The sequence below is a fragment of the Sorghum bicolor genome, chromosome 7 (genome assembly GCF_000003195.3).
Source record: "Sorghum bicolor cultivar BTx623 chromosome 7, Sorghum_bicolor_NCBIv3, whole genome shotgun sequence".
In the NCBI taxonomy this organism is placed as follows: domain Eukaryota; kingdom Viridiplantae; phylum Streptophyta; class Magnoliopsida; order Poales; family Poaceae; genus Sorghum; species Sorghum bicolor.
In genome coordinates this window covers 36,908,051-36,931,953 of record NC_012876.2, presented here as the reverse complement: position 1 = coordinate 36,931,953, position 23,903 = coordinate 36,908,051, and the positions used below count along the sequence as shown (strand labels likewise).

At 47.3% G+C, this 23,903-nt stretch overlaps 1 protein-coding gene across 1 annotated transcript; it reads right to left on the bottom strand.

Moving 5' to 3' along the window:
• Positions 9,591–23,114, bottom strand: LOC110437256 (translation initiation factor IF-2-like). Its single transcript, XM_021465638.1, has 5 exons — positions 22,801–23,114; positions 21,780–21,858; positions 11,129–11,232; positions 10,572–10,716; positions 9,591–9,602 (listed from the first exon to the last, which is right to left on the bottom strand). Exons 1-5 carry the CDS (start codon positions 23,112–23,114, stop codon positions 9,591–9,593), a joined length of 654 nt encoding a protein of 217 aa, XP_021321313.1.

Below are 23,903 nucleotides of genomic sequence, written 5' to 3'. Positions count from 1 at the left end.
GAGCTGGGGACTGTACCGACCACCGAGCACGGCATGCTCGGGGACTGGTCGACCAGTCTATCCAATTGAGCTAGGGACTATACCGACCATCGAGCACGGCATGCTCGGGGACTGGTCGACCAGTCTACCCAATTGAGTTGGGGACTGAACCGACCACTGAGCACGGTATGCTCGGGGACTGGTCGAACAGTCTGTTTATGAATCTGATGATTATACTGACTATCGATTACATATGAATCCACTTTGCGTATAATTGAGGGGTGTTATTAATTTTTTAGACCTTGCTACAAGGGTCGTATTTCGCCTTCCAACAAGCTCGGGGACTACATCGGTACGATGCATCTAGCGATGCATCTCAGCATTAGATTTTCTATTAAGTTTTTTTTAGACCCTGGCACCACGTGCCTACGTCACCTACTACTAGGCTCGGGGACTAAGTGGGCACACTTCACCTTGCGGTGAATTTACTTGCTTTTTCAAGACCTTTACTTTTAAGAAAAGTAAAGTGGGCATACTTCACTAGAAAAGAAATCTTTTTTGGTTAAGAGCACCATGCATTATTCAAACAACCTGCTTCTTCGATGACATGTTGATTGACTATCTTTTGAGTTGGTTAAAACACCGTTGCAACTGTTTGGGTGACTCTCTTGCTGGTCAAAGATGACGAGCCTCACTGGTCGAAGAAGCTCAAGACGGCGTGTTACACCATAATACATGGAGCTCGGGGACTAGCTGTGGGGGTATAAACCCCTATACCCGTATAGCTGGGCTTGGGCCAGGAGATTTGGCCCATCACGAGATAGTTCGGGGCTTGATCCAACTGCTTGAAGTTTTGCGCAAGGAAACAAGACGTGGAGATCAAGCAAGATTCTAGTCGGTTAGAATAGGAATTGATATAGTATCATCTATGGCAATTGTAACCGACTAGGAATAGTTTTCCAGATCTATAACCCAGCCCTCTGGACTATATAAAGAGAGGCAAGGGACCCCCCTTAGACAACTCAACACAATTCGATACATCCCAGATCAATACAATCAGACGCAGGACGTTGGTATTACGCCCACATGGCGGCCAAACCTGGATAAAATCCTTGTCTGTGTCTTGCGTCACCATTGAGTACTACGAATCACTATTCCGACCTAGGAGCTACCCAAATCGTAGTACTCAATATAATATGAGTTGCAAACCAAAGAACGAATACAAACAACTTTCTTACTTGAATCAGAAGGGTAAGTACAAAAGTACCTCAGAACGCGGTTCCGGGCGAGGGAGCCGAATCCCGGAGAATACAACTCCTGAGGAAGCTCCGACAGGACGGGACTCCTCTGAATCTCTACGCCTCTACTCTATCTCTCTCTAATCTCTATCTTGATTGCTAGCCTAGATCTAGTGGATCTCTATCTAATGCTCTGGCTCTTCATCTCTTGATCTGGCCTCCTCCAGGGGGGTCTTGCCTGCTATTTATAGCCTGGTGGGGTGAACGTGCGCTGTTGGATCAAACCAACTTAACAAGCGGTCGAGATGGCTCCTTAGAGGCAGTGGAGAAAGCTTCCAGAAGGGGAGAGCAAACCCTAATCCTAGGGGGCCGACCGGCGCTAGGGTGGGGTCGGCCGGCCCCACCTGGTGGCGGCTGGCTCCCCCCTCACGTTGGGTGTCTTCTAGAGTGTTCCTGAATCCTCCAGTGTCATCCTTTCATCGCGGCTAAGTTTTGTGACCGATTAGCACTTAAATCCATCTTTTCAGCACTTTCTGAAATAATCCCTAGAAAACACTAAATATATACAACTCGTGGAAATTGTCAGTGATAACCCTATTCTAGTGGATATTCATTTCTGGTGGAGAAATAAATGCTAATAAATTTTATAAGTTAACAAGTGTCAACAACCACTATAAGAATTGTGGGGGTATAAACCCCTATACCCATACGGCTAGACTTGGGCCAGGAGACTTGGCCCATTACGAGACAAGCTCAAAGTTTGATCCGACAGCTTGGAGTTTCGCGCAAGGGAACAAGCCGTGAAGATCAAGCAGGATTCTAGTCGGTTAGAATAGGAATTGATATCGAACTATCTATGACAATTGTAACCAACTAGGATTAGTTTCCAGATCTGTAACCTTGCCCTCCGGACTATATAAGGAAGGGCAAGGGACCCCCCTAGGGGAGATCAGATTCTCTGAACACAATCCAATACAACCAGACGCAGGACGTAGGTATTACGCCAACTCGGCGGCCGAACCTGGATAAAAAGCTTGTCCATGTCTTGCGTCACCATCGAGTTCATAGTTTGTGCACCGTCTACCGATAAACTACTACCGTGGGTATACCCCAAGGTAGACTGCCGACTAGCTTTCGTCGACAGTGGCGCGCCACGTAGGGGCTATGCGTGCAACTTCTCCGGCGAACAAGATGGTCACGATCCCAGCTTCCGCGGCCGTGCCTGAAGGCCTCACGTTCACCGTCGGCCAGATCACGTGGACGACGCGCAGCGGCGGCCTCACGACCACGGTTTCGAAAGAAACTCAGATCCAATCTGAGAACACGTCGTCTCCGACCACTCGCGTGGCGGAACCGAGCGCCCGACCACCGCTCCCGCTCTACAAGGGAAAGAAGATCAACTGCTCGGACCTTCTCCAAGCGCTCGATCGTGCTGATTCCAAGCTACTTGAAGCTTCCCAACTAGTGGACAGAATCCTGTGTCAGCCTGATCAAGCTGCTCCAATGGATTTTTTCAAATCCCGTCGGCCAACTCGTGTCGTTACACACGAACGGCTGGGCACGTCTCTGACAATAACCTCAACTCCCTCAGGACGATCTGTCAAGCTCAAGAAGGGAGACTATCCTTGCGGCCTGAACAACTCGGCCTCTCTCTACTTGCGGCACATCCAATCCGTTTTCAGCAAGGCGGGTTGGTCGCCAAAAAGGAACGATCGTCAGTACGTCAACATGGTGACAGTCCAAGAACTACGGGACGGCCAGGCTTCCAGCACCAACTCTAGCACCGGTTCCGTCCCCACCGAAGTTATAAACACCGAAGACGAGGACTACGACCTGGATTTGCCTTCACACCCTCAGGGTTTCCCTCGTTTTCCGGTATTTCCCCCCCGGCGAGGAGATATTGTTTTCAACGTCAGCGCCGACGAGCCGGTCGTAGATGGAGAAACAGATGAGCAGAGGCAACTCCGCGAGCAGCGCAACGCCAATCGCGCCCGTCGACGCGCAGACGAGCAACAACAAATTCCACCGCATAATCTTAACGACGCTTTTGACATGGTCGGGGATCAGCCAGTCTACAAGACGCCAAGCGCTAACGTGGCTATCGCCATGGCTAATCTAGACCGGCTCCCTGACACCCCTGAGTGCCAGGGAGTCCGGACCAGCATCCGAGCACACCTGATCGCCGCAATGGGACAGACAGCCACTCTGCTCAAGAGAGTCTAGGATGTCTCTTACACGGAAGCCACCTCCGACCAGACTAATCGTAGCCGGACCTCACCGCCTCCCAGCAGGTGCCACCGCAGCCGCTCTCCCGACAACCGTCGAAAAGATTCACGGCGTGACGATGGTGGTCGGGACACTGACGGTCACCGCGAGGAGAACCGCAGACGCGGTCAAGAAGTAAACCAGCACAGGGATCTCCGGCACAACATCCCTCCCAAAGATGCCCGGGACCGCATCAACAGTCGCGCCACAGAGAGAGCAGTCCACGAAAACCTGCGCCGTATCGAGTACGATGCAACGCACGGCCCTCCGGGCCTAAGACAGTTCTCCTCACACCTCCGCCAGGTCGTGTGGCCCCGCAATTTCAAGCTCGAAAAACTTAAAAAATACGATGGCAAGGAAAATCCAGAGAACTGGATCACTCTCTATGAAATCGCCGTCCGATCAGCAGCGGGAGATGAGCACGTCATGGCCAACTACTTCCCCGTAGTACTCGACCAGGCTGGTCATCAGTGGCTTCTCGGCTTGCCCGAGGATTCCTTCGACTCTTGGGAAGAGCTACGCCAGGCTTTCATCGACAACTTCATCGCCACATGCGAGCAGCCTGGAAACAAGTATGACCTCGAAAGGATAAGGGACAGGAAGAACGAACCTCTGCGCGATTACATCCGACGATTCTCGGATATGCGCCTTAAGATCCCAAGATTTCCCACGACTAGGCCATCTCTGCCTTTATCAAGGGCCTGCGTTTCCATGAGGCGCTAAGGAACAAGTTGTTGCGTAAACGGCCAACAACGGTGGCGGAGCTCCTCGCCACAGCCAAAAATTACGCCGACGCCGACGACGCAGAAAAACTAATCCGAGACGATGCGAGAGGTCCCGACCAGCCTCCCCGGCGAGATGACGGTCGCGGTCGCTACGACAACAGGAACCACCGCCGCCCCGACATCCGCGATCACAGAGAAGGTTGGGATCGGCGACGCGACAACCGCGATGATTTCAGAGGAAAGCGCCCCCGCGACTACGACCACGAAGTAAATACGGTAAAGCGTCCCAACGGGCGGCGGGACTACCAAGAAGACTACAACAAAACGTTGAAGAGACCATGCCAACTACATCCAAAGTCTAATCATACCATGGAAGAGTGCCGCGTCCTCAAAAGCATCTATACACGGCGGGCCGCCCAAGACAACTCCGCTAAGAAAAATGGCAAGCGAGACGAGCACGACCACGAAGACGAGGATGAAGACCAAGATAGGGACCCCCGACACCAATACGTCAGCCCCACTAACGTGGTCCACTCCATCTTCGGGGGCAAGGTCTCCATCGAATCTAAGCGAGAAAGAAAGCTTTTAAAGAGAGCCTACCTCAACATAGACAGCACGGACGGGCTGATCGCAGACCCAAAATTTCCTCCGTGGTCGCACAGGGAGATCTCATTCAGCAGGAAGGACCAGTGGGCCGCTATCCCAGAGCCAGGTCGTTTCCCTCTGATCCTGGACCCTTGCATCAACAGCATCAGATTCGAGCGCGTGCTCGTGGACGGGGGAAGCTCCATCGACATCCTCTTCCGCAACAGCCTGCCCGCTCTCAAGATATCTCCTGCACAACTAAAACCCTACGATGCCCAATTCTGGGGGGTTTTGCCAGGACAGAGTTCAGTGCCCCTAGGACAGATAACATTGCCTGTCCAATTCGGCACACCCGACCACTTTCGGACTGAGTTCATCAACTTCGTGGTCGCGGACTTCGACGGGACCTACCACGCTATACTGGGCCGACCATCGCTGACAAAGTTCATGGCAGTCCCGCACTACTCATACCTGGTCCTTAAGATGCCTACGGAGAAGGGTGTACTAACCGTCAGAGGCAATGTCTACACCGCGTATACCTGCGAAGAAGAGAGCTTCAAGATCACCGAAGCAATAGACCTCTCAATCCGCATGGCAGAAACAGCAACCCAAGCCGCGCAGCTGCCCCCCGACCAGCTCCGATTACCCGAGCAGGAGACAGCCAGGAAGAATTCAAAATCCAAGGAGTACAAAGAAGTACAGCTGGTCGACGGCAGCCCCGAGAAGACGGCCCTCATCGGGGCCAATCTAGATCCAAAATAGGAAGACGCGCTCGTCAGGTTTCTAAGGGACAACGTGAGCATTTTCGCATGGAAACCCACAGTCATGCCCGGCATCCCACGAAACCTGATCGAGCACTCCTTAAATGTCTCGAAGACCGCAAGACCAATCAAGCAAAAGCTGCGACGGTTCGCTCGTGACAAAAAGGAGGCTATCAGGACAGAAATAACACGGCTTCTAGCAGCCGGATTCATAAAAGAAGTGTATCACCCCGATTGGCTCGCCAATCCGGTTCTTGTACGCAAAAAGAATAATGAATGGAGAATGTGCGTTGATTACACTGATCTCAATAAACACTGTCCTAAAGATCCTTTTGGTCTTCCTCGCATTGACGAGGTGGTCGACTCAACGGCCGGATGCGAACTCCTCTCTTTTCTAGATTGCTACTCTGGTTATCACCAGATCTCGCTAAAGGAAGACGATCAGATAAAAACATCCTTCATTACTCCTTTAGGCGCATACTGCTACACGACCATGTCCTTCGGACTCAAAAACGCCGGAGCCACTTATCAACGGGCTATCCAGCAGTGCCTCCACGATGAGATTCGTGACGACCTCGTCGAGGCCTATGTAGACGACGTGGTCGTAAAAACAAGGGACGCGAGCACCCTAATCGACAACTTAGACCGAACTTTCAAAGCGCTTAATAGGTACAAGTGGAAGCTTAACCCTAAAAAGTGCATCTTTGGTGTTCCTTCTGGTCTACTGCTCGGCAACGTTGTCAGTCATGACGGCATACGACCAAACCCTTCAAAAGTAAAAGCAGTACTCGACATGCGGCCACCCAAGAATGACAAGGATATTCAGAAGCTCACCGGACGTATGGCCGCCCTCAGTCGCTTCATCTCAAGACTAGGAGAAAAAGGCCTCCCTTTCTTCAAACTCTTGAAAGCGTCGGAAAAATTTTCTTGGCCAGAGGAAGCCGACGCCGCATTCACTCAGCTCAAGACTTTTCTCACTTCGCCACCTGTCCTTACAGCGCCTCAGACCGATGAAGACCTACTCCTTTACATTGCTGCAACCGACAGGGTTGTTTCCACAGCAATAGTGGTCGAGCGAGATGAACCAGGTCATGCCTATAAGGTCCAGAGACCCGTTTACTTCATAAGTGAGGTCTTAAACGAGTCCAAGGCCAGGTACCCACAAATACAGAAGCTCATATACGCCATCCTAATAACGTCAAGAAAGCTGAAACACTACTTCGACGGCCATCGAGTCTTGGTGACCACCAGTTTCCCTCTCGGGGACATTCTGCGCAATAAAGATGCCAACGGCAGAATCGTAAAATGGGCGATGGAGTTATGCCCATTTTCCCTAGAGTTCCAGAGCCGCACCACAGTTAAGTCTCAGGCCTTGGTCGATTTTATTGCTGAGTGGACGGATCTTAACGAACCTCCCGTTCCCGATGTCTCCGACCACTGGTCAATGTTCTTCGATGGATCCTTGAACATCAACGGTGCCGGCGCTGGGATACTGTTCGTGTCGCCTAACAAGGACAAACTACGTTACGTCCTTAGGATCCTCTTTCCGGCGTCAAACAATGTCGCCGAATACGAAGCATGCCTGCACGGCATAAGGCTAGCCGTCGAGCTGGGAGTCAAGCGCCTCTGTGTCTATGGCGACTCTGCTTTGGTTATGAACCAGCTCAACAAGGAGTGGGACGCAACCCACGAGAAGATGGATCTCTACTGCAAAGAAATTCGCAAATGGGAAACCAACTTCTACGGCATAGAGTACATCCACGTGGTCTGGGATAAGAACCAGGCAGCAGATGCGTTGTCAAAGTTAGGGTCATCTCGGGCCCAGATACCGCGGGGTATTTTCGTCCAGGACATCCACGAGCCAAGCGTAGGTTCCGGCCTAGTCGAAAAGCAACTCGCTGAGGCAATGCTCATTGACGATGTCGCTCCGACAACCAGTGGTCGTGATTGGCGTACCCCGTTCATCAAGTATATATTGGACGGGTCAGGCTTTCAGGACAAAACAGAGAACGAGCGCCTCATTCGACGGTCAAAAAACTACATCCTGGTCGACGGCAAACTCATGCGAAAAAACGCAAGTTCTGAAGTACTGCTCAAATGCATATCCCAAGATGATGGTATCAAGCTCCTAGAAGACATACATGCTGGATCTTGCGGCAATCACGCCGCATCCAGAACGCTGGTCGGGAAAGCCTTCCGAGCAGGTTTTTATTGGCCAACCGCGGTAAGTGACGCAGAAAAACTGGTCCGACAATGCGAGGGATGTCAGTTCTTCGCTAAAAGGACACACGTACCTGCTCATGAAATTCAAACCATTCCGTCATCCTGGCCCTTTGCCTGCTGGGGGCTTGACATGATTGGGCCATTTAAACCAGCTTCCGGCAACTTCAAGTTTGTTCTCGTGTTAATCGACAAGTTCTCCAAGTGGATCGAATACATGCCTCTGGTCAAAGCAACCTCCGAGAAGGCTGTGGAGTTCCTCAATCAAATCATACATAGATTCGGCATCCCGAACAGCATAATCACGACCTGGGTACTCAGTTCACTGGCACCACTTTTTGGGACTTCTGCGATGACAGGGGCATAGTCATAAAATATGTGTCAGTAGCTCACCCACGGGCAAATGGTCAAGTTGAGCGTGCAAACGGAATGATCATTGACGCCCTAAAGAAACGGCTGTATGCCGAGAATGACAGAGCACCCGGTCGATGGATGAAAGAGTTACCGGCTGTGGTCTGGGGCCTCCGAACTCAGACCAGACGGAACACAGGGGTGTCTCCCTACTTCATGGTTTACGGCACTGAGGCAGTCCTGCCGTCTGACATAACCTTCGGTTCTCCTAGGATTGAAAACTTCGACCAGTCACCAGCCGACAACGCCAGAGAGCTCGAAATCAACTGCATGGAGGAAAAGCGTTTGAATTCTTGTCTCCGAACATCAAAGTATCTCGCGGCCGTCAGGCGATACCACAACAGGAACGTCAAGGACCGTTCCTTCGTGGTCGGCGATCTGGTACTTAGGTGGAAAACAAACCAAGAAGGAATGCACAAGCTATCCACTCCCTGGGAAGGACCCTTTGTGGTCGCCGAAGTCACACGACCTACATCCTACAGATTGGCGCATCCAGACGGAACACGCGTGCCTAACTCCTGGCACATAGACAAACTGCGCCGATTTTATCCATAAATTCCAGTAACTTTTGCTTGTAAGTCTCTTATAGTTGGCAGTAATAAAAGTTTTTCTTTTTTGGCTATACTTTGTTTACACGCAGAGTTTTTGACGAAGAACAACAATATCCTCTGCGACGGAAAATCTTAACGACCATGAAACAAACACAGTGACATGTCACTCCGACAACTTCACAGCGCTCAAAATAGTAGTCATGACAAATTCAAAACTTTATTACAAACTTTACATACAAAGTTTACAATAAACACCCTGACGGGCGGACACTAGTCTACTCCTACAGACTATCCTACTGGCCTACTGCTCGGGCTGATCACCCGCCTGGCCTTGCTGCCCGGACGAAGGGGTCGGGGCCACCGGCGCCTGGCTGGTCGAGACCGCAGGCGTCGACCGCCCATCTCCCGCAACAGACGCGCCCGATAGCTCCCTGGCCGACCTGTCTGAACCTGGCTGGTCGGGGGGAGTGGCCGTTCCGCACAGGTTGATGTCGCCAATCACCATCGACGACAAGCCCAGCAGACCACCCCGAAGCTCGTCCGCCTCCTACGGGCCGACCTCCTTGGGGTACCGCTTCTCCAGCCTGGTCAAATCAACCAGGGGGTAGTGGGCGCGCACCACGCTAAGGATGTGCGCACCAGCAAACTCCCCAGCGTCCTTCACGAACTGTTGAAGCCAGTCCCACGCCCGTTGCGCCTTTTCAACTGGCGTCAATTTCGGCACGCGGGGCTGGCTCTCCGGGAGCTCGGGGCTGATCAAGTCCAGGACCGGGGACACTCCTTTCCAGATCTTACAACAGTTGACCTTCCAGGAGTCCCGGTCCCTGACCAGCTCGTCCAGGTGCTTCTTGGCGTTCACCTTGAGCACTGCAAGACAAGCAAGATGTTAGATTCAGTGTATCAAAAATAAAAGAATGATAAACGACGACTAACGGAGGCGGTGCGTATTACCAGACAACTCCTGGTCCTTTCGGCTCAGCTCCTCCCCTGCTCGGCGTCCGGCCTCCAGCGCCCCGGCAAGCTCTTGGCTGAGCTGCTCTTTCTCCTGCCGAAGGCGCGCGACCTCCTCCTCCATGTCTGCACGAATAATTCCCAGATTAGCAAATTCAAATAACGCGGTCACATACAGCCGCCTAAATGTTCGAGACTAACCTTCTCGCAGCCGATACTGGTCGGCTAAGTGTCGGGTAAGCTCGAGACAGCGCTCTTCCTGAGCGCTCTTCTCGGCTACCTTCTCCCCAACCTCCGACCGCAGCCGGTCTACCTCCGCGGACAAGGCCTTATTCTCGGCCACGATCCCTTCGATCTAGTCAAAGCACCGTTTCCGGTACTTCGCCGTTTTCATTGCGCCCTGCAAAAAAAAAGAACACATGTCGAATACGGGAACACTGCACAAAGATTATCCAAGCAACACATAGGATTACCTACCTTAACCTCGTCCACGAGACGCTTAGCCGCACGCTCTACCCTCGCGGCCTCCTCCGTCTCCGCGAGCTCCTCATGACCAATAAAGTGATCCCCGCGCTGGCGCCACACATAGATGTGCTGGCGACCATCACGGGGACGACCCTGTACCTCCTCCACGTCGTCATCGGAGGCCTCCTGGGGCTCCTCGTTCGCCGCACTGCCTCCGGCTGCGGTCGAGGGCATCACTGGTCCCTGGTATGGGCCAGGGGAGCCCACGGGTGAAGAAGCCCCCGCTCGGGGCGGTGTCGGCATCCTCCCTTCTTCGGCTGGAGGAGTCAGGACTCTGCTCCCCTCCTCCACAATAGTACTCGGGGGAGGGGTCCTTCCTGCCTCCCCATCCCTCGGCGGAGTACTCGCCGCGGCACTCGCCGGAGCAGACTCTCCCTCGATGCCTGTAGCAGCAGCTGCCGCCGCAGGCTGATCTGTTGTCTGCGGCGCCGCGTCTTCAGCAGCATAAGCAGGCTCGGCCGCCCTTTGTCCGACGGCGTGGTCGGGGTTGACATCCGACGCCGTGCTAAAAATCAAAGCAGCATTTTCAAAAAAAAAACGCTAAAATACGTAAGTCGAACACTTACAGATCCGAACGACGGTGGGTCGTGGTGAACCTCCTCCGAGCCTGGGCGGTTGGTGCTTGGGCTCCCATCTCTGTAACGCGCGGCGAAGGAGGATCGCTGGCCACCCGACCAGTGGTGGCCGGCGCACTGTCCGGACGGCTACGAGGCCGTCGGACTAGCGACGGTGCGGCTTCCTCCTCCTCGTCATCGTCGTCGGTAATCCGGACGAGCCGACGGCGCTTCGGTGCTTGGTTGCTCTCCGCTGGCAGCGTCGCCGCAGGCGAAGGATCCATCGCCATTGGCCTTTTCCCCGCCACCCTCTCCTCGGTGGTCGGGATGGGACGGGCCTGGTCCTCTTCACTCCTGGTGTACCGATCACACCGTGCAGCGTCCTCTATCGGCGGATCCTCCCTTGCGGGATCCTCCATCCCAGGCGCCAGTGACACATACACTGTGCACCTGTCTACATCTCCGATCTACAAAGAGAAATACAGACAAGTCAGCATCCGACGATATAACTAATGCTAAGGAGTCACAGTCAAGTAAAGGACATCACCTTAGGGGCCGGTCGTCCCAGCTTGAAAGCTTGCACCCGATCACTACCACGGATGAAGCCCCCGTCAGCAAAGTTGAACAATTCGTTCAACAACTGCTGCACCTCTTCCTTCTCCAGGACCTCAGGCCTCATCCTGGTCGGGTCCTGGCTTCCGGCGTACTCGTACGCCGAGTGCACCCTCTTCTGGCAGGGCATCACCCGGCGGCAAACAAAGTTGCCGACCACCCCTAGCCCATCCAAGCGCGACCAGTCGATCAGCTTCATCAGGTCTGCTACTTGTCCGTCAAATTCTGGGCGGTCGGTCCAACTGACCCTCTTCTCGGGGATGTACCCCACGTCACAGAACGTGGAGCTGCCCGGCTCCTCCCTGACGTAGAACCATTTCTTATACCATTCGGTAAGAGAGGTATTCCAAGGGCAGTTCAGGTACCGGTTCTTCATCCCGTCCCGGAGATTGAGGTATACTCCACCTGCAATCTTGGAGCCTCCAACTGCTCCCTTCTTCCTTAAGCAGAAAAGATAACGAAAGAGATCGAAGTGCGGCTCTATGCCAACATAGGCCTCGCACAGATGGATAAAAGTGGAGATGAGGAGAATTGAGTTCGGGTGCAGATTGCAAATCCCGATCTCATAATACAAAAGAAGACCTTGAAGAAAAGGATGAACAGGAACCCCAAAGCCCCTTTTAATGAAATCTTCGAACACGACGATCTCACCGGCACGGGGGTCGGGGAAGCTCTCTCCTTCCGGCGCTCTCCAGTCGCCGAGTTCCGAGCTGTGCAGGAGCCCCATGTCGACGAGATCACCGAGGGACTTGGCGGTGCTGCGGGACTTCTTCCACTCCTTGGCCATCAATTCGGCCCTCTTCTTGGAGTCGCTCTTCGCCATTGGAGGTGAGGAAGTGGACTTGAGTTACAAAGATATAGGTGATTGAAGGAGGCAAAAGTGGAAGGCTTGAAGGCAATGGCAGGGTAAGCAGTACAGGCGGAACTGTCGAGCCTTTATAACCCGCAACTCCACCTCCCCTACTTCCCGTATTCTTGGGAAGTGGGCGGGCCATGCGGCGGATGCGGAGTTTCGGTTTTCAATGATTATAAACAATTAATGCGGCGGAGTTTTCGTACCAATTGATGGTTTCCTTTTCTCAAACCATGCAAAGGGCGGCTGCACAGTTGCCAGGCGCAACTTTTCATGCATCCATCTGACACCCCGTCAGGAGGTCTCGTCACATCAATCTTAACTGGAAAGGTCTTTTCAAAAACAAGAAGACAAATATGGCAGAGAGTCAACAATTCGGGGACTGCACCGACCACCGAGCACTTGATGCTCGGGGACTGGTCGCCCAATCTATTAACTCGGATGTGAAGGACTGCACCGACCAACGAGCACTTGATGCTCGGGGACTGGTCGCCCAATCTATTAACTCGGATGTGAAGGACTGCACCGACCAACGAGCACTTGATGCTCGGGGACTGGTCGCCCAATCTATTAACTCGGATGTGAAGGACTGCACCGACCACCGAGCACTTGATGCTCTGGGACTGGTCGCCCAGTCTATCAGCCCGGAACTTCAAAAATTCCGGTGACCACTGAACGATCGATGCCCGGGGACTGGTCGCCCAATATAGCAACTCAGAATTCTAAGGAGTGCGTTTGGTGCTTGGGGCCTGGTCGTCATACTTTTGCACACCCGGGGACTGGTCGATTAGTCTATTCAACTGCAGACGGACTGGTACTTTCAATTTTTTAGACCTTGCTACAAGGCTCATACTTCGCCTTCCAGCAAGCTCGGGGACTACATCGGTACGATGCATCTAGCGATGCATCTCAGTGTCAAAACTACTCTAGGGAATTTTCTTTTGACCCTGCCACCACGTGCCTACGTCACCTACTACCAGGCTCGGGGACTAAGTGGGCACACTTCACCTTGCGGTGAATATGTTTGCTTTTTCGAGGATCCGTTCTTTTCAGAAAAGTAAAGTGGGCACACTTCTCCAGAAAGGAAATATTTTTTCTCAAGAGCACCATGCATTCTTCGAACAATTGGCTTCTTCGATGTCAATGTTGATCAAATATGTTTAGATTTGGTCAAAATACCGTCGCAACTGTCTGGGTGAATTTCATGCTGATTGAAGATGTCAAAATTTCATTGGTCGAAGAAGCTCAAGATGGCACGTTACTTCACAATACATGGTGCTCGGGGACTAGCTGTGGGGGTATAAACCCCTATACCCTTACGGCTAGACTTGGGCCAGGAGACTTGGCCCATTACGAGACAAGCTCAAAGTTTGATCCGACAGCTTGGAGTTTCGTGCAAGGGAACAAGCCGTGAAGATCAAGCAGGATTCTAGTCGGTTAGAATAGGAATTGATATCGAACTATCTATGACAATTGTAACCGACTAGGATTAGTTTCCAGATCTGTAACCTTGCCCTCCGGACTATATAAGGAAGGGCAAGGGACCCCCCTAGGGGAGATCAGATTCTCTGAACACAATCCAATACAACCAGACGCAGGACGTAGGTATTACGCCAACTCGGCGGCCGAACCTGGATAAAAAGCTTGTCCGTGTCTTGCGTCACCATTGAGTTCGTAGTTTGCGCACCGTCTACCGATAAACTACTACCGTGGGTATACCCCAAGGTAGACTGCCGACTAGCTTTCGTCGACAAGAATTTACTCTGAACCTAAAATTTGTGGAGGCATATGTTTAAGCTAAGTCTAGGTAATTGATATTATACATGAAGGATCAAGCTGCTATTTATCTTACTCCTAGCATTACTAAGTTCTGGAGATTTATTTTCAAAAACCCAAAATCTTACATGATGAGCTATTGTATGATAAAATTTCTACCAAAGCCATATATGATACATTTAGAGTTAGGAAAACCTTTGCACATTCATGATGCTTGCTTTGCATTGAGTTTAGTCAACCTTTATTGTATATCTTATGAGAGTCTTGTCATGCTTTTAAAATGAAGATCACTTACGCACTCCACCCACATATGCATTACTCCTACTCTGGGATGTAAGCATAGTCATTTCCACTTTCATCCAGATCCACCTTAAAAAAACGTTTTCTCCTACATTGGAGTAAACACCCAAAAATATACCCTATAAGACAGCCCCCATTTAATTGCTCTAAGTTCTTATCATTATCTCTCCAAATATTTGTATTCAAAGGATGCATGTGGTTATGCAAAAGTATTGAAAAAAGAGAAGAGGAGAAAAGTGAGAGTAAAAGATGGACAAGTGTCCCAACAAGTAAAACAATGGGTACATCGATGCCCGCCTCCCATAGTGAAAAAGAAGAGAAAGAGAGAATAAAGATAGCCCATGTTTTCCTACGAAAAGCATTAAGGAGGGAGTAATTTTCAAAGAGCAAAAGTAGAATTAGGATTAGCCACTAAATACCATATATGCACCTATCCACCATATTCCATACACAGGCACATCTTGATTCAATTGTATGCCTTGATTCTCTGTGGATCCATTGTTTGACTTCACAATATATGAAATGCAAGTATGCTCATCCTTGTTATTGCCACTCCTATAAGCTCCACTATATATATCCTTAGTTGTAGCAAGGTATAACCTCATTAATGCCTCAGCGAGATCCATAAATACTACATAATAAGAGACTTGAGGGTGTCATACAATCATGCTCTGAGCTTTATTTCAAAAACTTGCAAAACTCCGGAATATTGGTACTGTGAAGAATTTGAGACATAGTGCTTGACTTGATTGTTCTATCTTTCGATTACCCAAGACTTATGCAAAAGCTGAGCTCCATGGTTAAAGGTAAAATAGGTATGTTTGAAAGTTAGACCAGAGGACAATTTATGTTCAAAAGCAAGTGTACTTAAAAGAAATGAAAGTATTGTAGCAACTCTTGATCCAAGTTTATTAATTAGGCTTGGGTTGTTTGCGAAGGGACTGGCAAAAGGTAAGCTTGGGGGAATTGTTGACGGTCGATAACGTCAACTTTTATTAGAACTTTAAACCCAAAGGAGAAATGAATACACACTAGTATAGGGTTTAAACTGACAATTTCCACGAGTTTTGCATATTCTGTGTTTTCCAGGGTTTATTTCACAGAAAGCTGAAAAGAGGGATTCAAGTGCAAAATAAACACGAAACATAACCGCGACGCAACAACACCGCCAACGGGGTCAGGAAGGCTCTAGAAGACACCCGAAGGAATGAGACCTGCAGAGGAGGCAAGGTGGGGCCGGCCGGCCCCACCCTAGCGCCGGCCGACGCCCCTAGGGTTTCTGGCTCCCCCCTTTCGGAAGCTTCCTCCACCGCCTCTTTTGATGCATCTCGGCCCTTGGTTAAGTCAGTTTGATCCTACGGCGCATGTCGATCCCACCGGGCTATAAATAGAGGGGCAGACCCCCTCCCTGGAGGCATTCTACACCCCGGCGCTTCATATTCTCCACATAATTAGGGTTAGGGTCCCTCTAGTTGATCTAGTTCTAGTTCATCTAGATCTAGTTCATCTAGATCTAGTTCATCTAGATGTAGCAATTAGGAGAGACTAGTTCTTCTAGATCTAGTCTTGTTTAGAGATTAGAGAGATTGAGTAGAGTTGTAGAGATTCTAGAGGAGTTCCGGCCTATCGGTGCTTCTTTGTGGCTGTATTCATCTAGATCCAGTTCCCTCGCCCGGAGCTGCGTTCTGAGGTACTTTTGTACTTACCCTTCTAATTTAAGTAAGCAACTTGTTCTTATTTGTTCTTTGGTTCACAACTCATATTGAGTGCTTTGATCTTGGTCGTAACTTGTTTGAAGTAGTATTTCGTAGTGTAGGCGTGGTGCCTAGGCTAGGTTTACTTGTGAATGTCCCCTGATCAGGCGGACAGTGGTAGTTCACATAGGTGACAGCTGTGTTGATTCCTCTGTAGTCCACTTCCCGTTGATAGTATTGATAGGCGCCCCCAGAAGTGCCGTAGGAGATTACTCTGTTTCTTCTCCTATTAGGTTACTTGCCCGATAAGACGATATTATACAAAGTTTACTGGAGTCAGAACCAGAGTGCATTAGCTATTTCCTTTTTTTGATATGATCTAGCCTAATTGTGGGGTTAAGTCTATATACTATGTCATCATCACAACTATTCCCTGTGGATACGATATTTAAAACCTCCGGGTAAAATATGACACTGGTATGATATCTGTGCGCTTACGGATAATCCTACTTAAATCTATTTAAATAGAGTGCAGTTAATTTATACCAACAAGAACCATATAAGCACCATTGAGATGATATAGGCTTCTACTGTCTAGGGCCCAGAACACGTCTATCGTGTTCATTACATCATCCTTGATTATTGGCCAATATTTTTTTAGAACAGCCCATTAGTTCGTCCGGTTGCTTTTGGCCAAAATTTGTTGTTTCCTTTATCTAAAAAATCAGTGATTAATACTAATTCTAGTCACTACTCCATGGAGTGTATATGGGAGTCCTACTGGTTAATTTGCTTCTCAATACTCCCCTTGATCATCCATTCTTGAGATCAATCAAATAGTTTAAATTTAAATCTCAAAAAACTTAAAGAGAAAGTAAGGTAATAACGTTATTGATACTAGGTGAATTCCCTGCGCGGTGCCGCGAAATATGTAGAAGTACTTTTTAGTTGAGTTATGAGAAATAGGATGTAAGGAATCATGATCGTGTATAAATAAATATAAGTATATATGCGATATAAGCAGAGAACATATAGATCTTTCCCATATGGGTGTAACTAAAGACAAAAAAACTATATGAACTTGAATTGAATGGTGGACCATGGTGGATATATTTGTACTATGATTACTATTGATTTAAATATGCTTACATGAAAATTACATTATACATTAAAAAGGTTGCATCAGTAGTCCACGTTGAATGAACTAAATATAAGTACCACTCTAATCTTCAATCTTTTTTTTTGAGAACACAAAAGATTTATGTATTATTGTATTAAGCAGAGGAGTTTAGACAAACATACAACATGCTTGTCAAGCATCGCAAGAGGTCAAACTAACATATAGACCATCTTGAGCCCTGTTTAGTTTTCCACCCAAAATTTTTTCATCCATCCCATCGAATCTTTGGACACATACATGGAACATTAAATATATATAAAAAATAAACTAATTACACAGTTTGGTTGAAAATAGCGAGACGGATCTTTTAAGCCTAATTACTTCATGATTACCCTTAAGTGCTACAGTAACCCACATGTGCTAATGACAGATTAATTATGCCTAATAGATTTGTCTTGCAGTTTCCTGACGAGCTATGTAATTTGTTTTTTATTAGTTTCTAAAAACCCCTCCCGACATCCTTCCGACACATCCGATGTGACACCCAAAAAATTTTCATCTCCAATCTAAACAGGGCCTTATAGCAACTAATCTTCAATAGTTAACTTCATCAAAGAAAACACGGTCACTAACCTGTAGAGGAGATTATATATTGTGAGTTAATATACAACAAAAAAACTGTCAGTATCCATCTTAGAGTAGATAGGGTATGAGAAAAAGACTACCAGCGACGATACATGATTCCTTTAGTGCTATCTTTGTAGCCTTATTTGTGAGTAATCTCCTACTCTCCTATCTCCTACAACTAAGACCGTCTCCAATATATAGGAGACCTATTTAGAAATCCAAATCTAAAATGGCTCTCCATCTCCAACAAAGTACCCATACAGAAGATCTATTTTGGGTATCGGGAGAAGCATAACCCAAATTTAGGTATCCTCTCTCCTCGAGACCCATTTACAGAGAGTGTTGTCTTTTAGGTTTTATTGTTGGAGAAGACTAAAAATAGGTATGGAACCTTTTACCTGTAGCGCTACCTTTTAGTCTTGTATTTTAGGTGATGATTGTGGGAGACAGTCTAAAAAGAAAGAAAATAAGACCTTTTTTGTATGATAATTGTTTGGTGTGATGCTATGCCGCGTCGTGCATTCTCTTGACACTTCCTAACAAGCCTAGAGGTGGAAGAGTGCAAAATAAAATAAATAATAAGAAAGAATTCCTAATGTAAAAATACAAGAGAGAAAGAATATATAAATGTGGAGGTGGAAAGGTGTAAAAAGAAATAAAAAATAAGAAAGAATTCTTGATACAAATATACAAGGTAGAAAGAATATATGGAAGGATGTAAGAGCATCCCTAGGAGTTTAGTTTTTTTTAGATAAAGGATATATTATCCGGCTTCATCTATCCAAAGATACAATCAGACCAATTATTACAGAGTTCAAGACGGGCATAAAGTTCGGCTGTAGCAAATTAGAACCGTGTACACAGAAACTGGAAAGAAAGAAAATCTTTGACTAAACATAGCCAACACGCCTTTGAGAAAACCATCCAATAGAACTGAAAAAGTCTAGGGCGGCACGTCAAAAAAATTGTCAGCCCTAGGAGTTTAGTATAATTTACTTTCTAAACTAATTTGTTATTTACATGTTCTTTTTGTTCCGACTGATGTTGTAACGATCCATTCAACTTACAAAACCTGTATGCACCACCGTATAGTTTCAAGAAAAAAATCCATTTCAACTAAGTTGTGCATGTGTTTATCTGCAGTATTATCTACTTGAAATGTTTTGACATGCCTGTAATTGAATAGTGGCAATCCTAGGAAATAAAATGTACTAGCAAGTCATGTCTCTTTTGTTAATGGCAAGATTGAGTCATGTCACTTTTGCACAGGCCCTTGCTTGATGGCCCCCTCCACAGTAGCATGCCATGATCTCTCAACCATGTTTAAATGTAAAAACCAATGCACTCGAAGGAACCTTCAACCACTACTATTCCTAAATCATATCAAATGGTATGTTATTTACGCTTTAACAAGTTTTCATCGCAGCTGATCTACCAAAATTAACTAAGCTAGTTACAAAAATAGGATAAAGCCAATTTCCCCTGCTTTGTCGTGAATCAGTCCTCCAGTTGTGTTAGCCATTTGGGTGTGCGAACAGATTTGTGTCAACATACCTAGCTACATGTCTAAATTATCCTAGAATGCATTGTCCACGCGACCACACTTATACCATTGTTTCAAAATAAATTACTGCATCACTTTCCAAATGTGGTCAGTCATCGAAGTAAAAAGAAAAAGAAAATAGCAGTGGTACTACCACCAATCATTTGTACACGTACTACACTAAAGTTAAGAAATGTCTTGCACATTCAGATGTTAACTAAAACAAAAGAAATGTTCATCGGATAAATGCATGTAACTGACTGATAGGAACAGGAGTGCCTGATTTTCCATTAAATTAAAGTAACTAACGGATTGGTGGATGTTTGACACATCGGTCCGACTTTCTATCACAAAGACTTGAACCTTGCAATAATAACACCACATCCCTTTGGCTACCAACCATGGAATGCCCGGTTGACCTCACCACGAAGTCTTGCATGTGAATTGAAGAAACACAAGTAAGAACCCGATAGATGCAATATGAAAATATTGTTGATGTATGATTTGGCTCACAAATTGGGGTTCAAACCGATATACTGCAAAACTATTCAATGTCAGATGAATCTAAGCAAAACTCAAACCATAACTTGAGTAATAGATACTAAATATAAAGGGGCGGATTGTTAGAGAAAATTAGAGAGTAAAATATATACATAAGCAACAATGAAGTTTCTAATTAGAATTTTCCTTTGGTTCCATTCAAACTAGAAAAGTAATCCTAACTTAGCAGCAGAAATAATCATTATGTACACTTACTGTTTTATGATTTTTATAGACATTATTTATAGAAACTATGATCCCAATAGATAATTTCTATAGAATATTTTTTATCCAATCACATTCATTCTCTCTCCATTCTTAGTTAATCATATCACTTCATGTCTTGGATTTTGTGTAGACATGGTTTCTAACTTAGACCCAGTTTATATGATTTTTACTCTCTCTCTTCAATAACTCTCTTGCCACATAAGCAAAATGCTTAGGTGACACTACAATTAATATCTATAGAAACCACAACAGTTTCTGCATTAGGAGTGCTCTAAGGGCACACAATGCAAGACTCTATGACAAAGTCCAAGACAATTAATTATATATTATTTATAGTATTTTGCTGATATGACAACATATTTATTAAAAAAAGATGTAGAAAAAATAAGACTCCAAGTCTTAGGCCAGTCTCAATGCATGTTTCATGAGAGTGTTATGCACATTAAATAGGGTGCCACATAAGCAAACTTGCTGACTTGGCAGGGTCATTAAATGAAGGAGTTTCATCAGATGAGAGAGAAGTTTCCTCACCATGAAACTCATGTGGCTCGATTACCTAGTTTATAGTCTTGATAACTGTAGCATGAAACTACGCATTGAAACTGATCTTATTTACACTCTAAATTTACATTGTTTAAGGTAATAAATAATTTTAGACTCTATGATAGAGTATGCATTGTAAGTGGTCTGATGCATGGAACGATCTCAGCCGTCGGTCTGACAACCGTGGACGCCCAAGCGTGGAACAAAACCAGGAGCTGGCTCTGTTTAGATTGTAGATAAAAATTTTTTAGGTGTCACATGAAGGATGTCGGAAGGGGTTTTTAGAAACTAATAAAAAAATAAATTACACAGCTGGTCAGGAAACTGCAAGATAAATCTATTAAGCATAATTAATCTGTCATTAGCACATGTAGGTTACATGCACTTAAGGCTAATCATAGAGTAACTAGGTTTAAAAAATTCGTCTCGTGATTTCAACCAAACTGTGTAATTAGTTTATTTTTTATCTACATTTAATGTTTCATGCATGTGTGATTCGTTGGGATGGATGAAAATTTTTTAGGTGAGAAGGAGGGCCTAAGGCCAGTCTCAGTGCATGGTGTCATTACACAGTTTCCCAAACAAATTTACTGACAAAGCCTCCATGAAACAAACATTGAAACACCCTCCACAATGTAACAGTTTCATTATGATGTTTCCCAGGCTGATAATCGCATTTAAATGCTGCATGTGTATGGGATCATATACATCGTTAATCCTGTAGCCAATTCATACCAAAACTCACTGAGAAAAGCAAGTCGTGAGCAACAGGCCATGAAGCAAAGCAGTTCAGCAGCAACAATCATCACTATTCACACCGATTCACACTAGAAGCAAGCATCAGGCCATTTCAACAGAAAACAGGCCGTGAGTATCAGACCATGAGCAACAGGCCGTGAGCAACAGGCCATGAGCAACAAGCATCAGACTTTTCACAAGCATCAGACTTTTCACAACAAAATTGAATGTGGTCATTTCTCACAAGCATCAGACTTAAGATAGAAAATAGCAGTGACCAAGATATAGTTCAGATCACATATTACAGTTCAGATCACATATACCAGTTCAGATATAGTTCAGATCACTTAAGATAAAAAAACAAACTACAGATAGCTTCTCTCAACACAGCAGCAGCAATCATGCATATAATATATATATATATAAGATATATGAGCTACAGAGCTCATCTTCAACCAATCATCACGTCCAATCTTCAACCAATCATGCACCCCAGAGATTCCAGTAGTTGCTTTCACCCTGCACAAGTAAACAAATAGCACAGTGTTAGTTCAGGTCACAGCAATGTATAATTGATAAAAAAAATGAAACATACAGGTATTAGCTCAAATTGTAGGTCCAGGTGGAAGAGGACCAAATTTATTCCATATATGTTCCACCAAATCTTTCTTAAGTCGACGATGAGCCGATCGATCTCTAATAGTAGTATCTTTTTCTAAAACTCTCTCAAATGGAACTTCTTGATCCGGAGAGAATTCCGGCTCTTGAACGGTTGTTGAACTAGGAGGAACGTTTAGGTCTAGATTTTCTTCAATAGTGTCTGCCTCCTTCTCATCTTCAACTATCATATTGTGAAGTATGATGCATGCTAGCACGACATCACGGAGTACATCTCTGTCGTATAGACGAGCAGGTTGTTTTAAGATGCAAAAGCGACGCTGCAATACACCAAAGGCTCTCTCGATATCCTTTCTTGCCCCTTCTTGTTCGGCTGCATACCGTCGTTCCTTCTCACCGATAGGGAGTTTAATTGACTTAACAAATACTGCCCATTCAGGATATATTCCATCACCAAGGAAGTACCCAATGTTGTACTGATTTCCATTAACAGTGTACTAGACTCTAGGAGCTTGTCCTTTGAGCTCATTGATAAACACATTAGATTGGTTCAAAACATTAATATCATTGTTAGAACCTGCTGCTCCAAAGAATGCATGCCAAAGCCAAAGATCATGTGATGCCACAGCCTCAAGTATCAACGTTGGATGTTTCTGATCACCACGAGTAAACTGACCCTTCCAAGCATGAATATGGTTCATGTTCAGTATCACACAATGAGAACAGACTTATCTACTTGGGTATGGATTGAGCATCTGTCAAAATCACAGCAATTAGCAAAGAGCAACAATCAAAATCACAGCAGTATCGATTGACTAAAAAATAGATCGAAATCAAACATACCATGAATTAGGATCTTGTGCAAAATTGGGAGGTATGGAGCCCCATCTTGCTCCTTGCAGTGGAAATATCGGCGCAGGAAGGGATCCAGGAGCTTGCCCTGCCGCCGGCGCGGTGTGGGTGGGAGTCGGCGCGGTGGGGGTGGGAGTCGGCGCGGTGGGGGAGGGAGTTGGCGCCGCTGGGGAGGAACAACCTGGAGGTGGTGACGGCGCACGAGCGGATGCCTTCTTCAGTCCAAGCCGGCCGCGGGTCTTGCTGGTATTGCCTCCTCTGCCGGCGGCGCCACGCCTAGAAGCCTCAGCCGGCGGCGGATCCATGGAGCCTGGAACCCTAGGAGGGAGGACGGTGGATGGGACACGAGGGAGAGGAAGGCGAGCTTAGGGGAGGGAGGGAAGAGGGCGCGGGAAAAGGGCGAGGCTGCGCGCGGGAAGAGGCGAGGCTGCACGCGGGAAGATTGCCGACGGCGCGCGCCTCCCGCCCGCACGGGATCGGGGAAGATGGGGTGAAACGACTCAGTGCTCGTTTCATCCGGGTTTCAAGTCCTAGGAAACGACGCCCGACCAGTTTCACCGTGGTGAAACGATTCTACTCTCTTTCCACCCTATTTCATGCAAAACGCTGATGTGACACTATATTAAATGCTGGTGAAACTCTGGTGAAACCCCCACTGAGACTGTCCTAACAAAAAAATGCTCCTGCGGTCCAAGCCTTCCCGATTTTCACGGACGCGGCCACCAGAAACATGAGGTCAGGGCAGCAGCGCGTGCAAGAGACGGCGCCGGCACGGGGCCTCTCGCCGGTGCACGCGCGCGGCCATGGTTTCGTGCGGCTCCGTCGAGCGCCCCCGGCCAGCGCCCAAGAAGACGGCAGCGCCCTGATCCGCGGCGGCAGCTGCGGTGGCGCCCTGGCGCGCAACGCCGGCCGCAATACCCTGATACGCAGCGGGCCGAGGTTTGTAATACCCAAGTTCATCAATTAGGGCTTTCTTTCTGAATTTGGGGTAGAAATTTTGGGCGAAATAGATCTAGGTTTTTGGAAATTTTGGGTATTTTGACTTGAGTTCGCAACGATTCCACTCTTTTCTGTTGTTGATACGAACCCTAGGC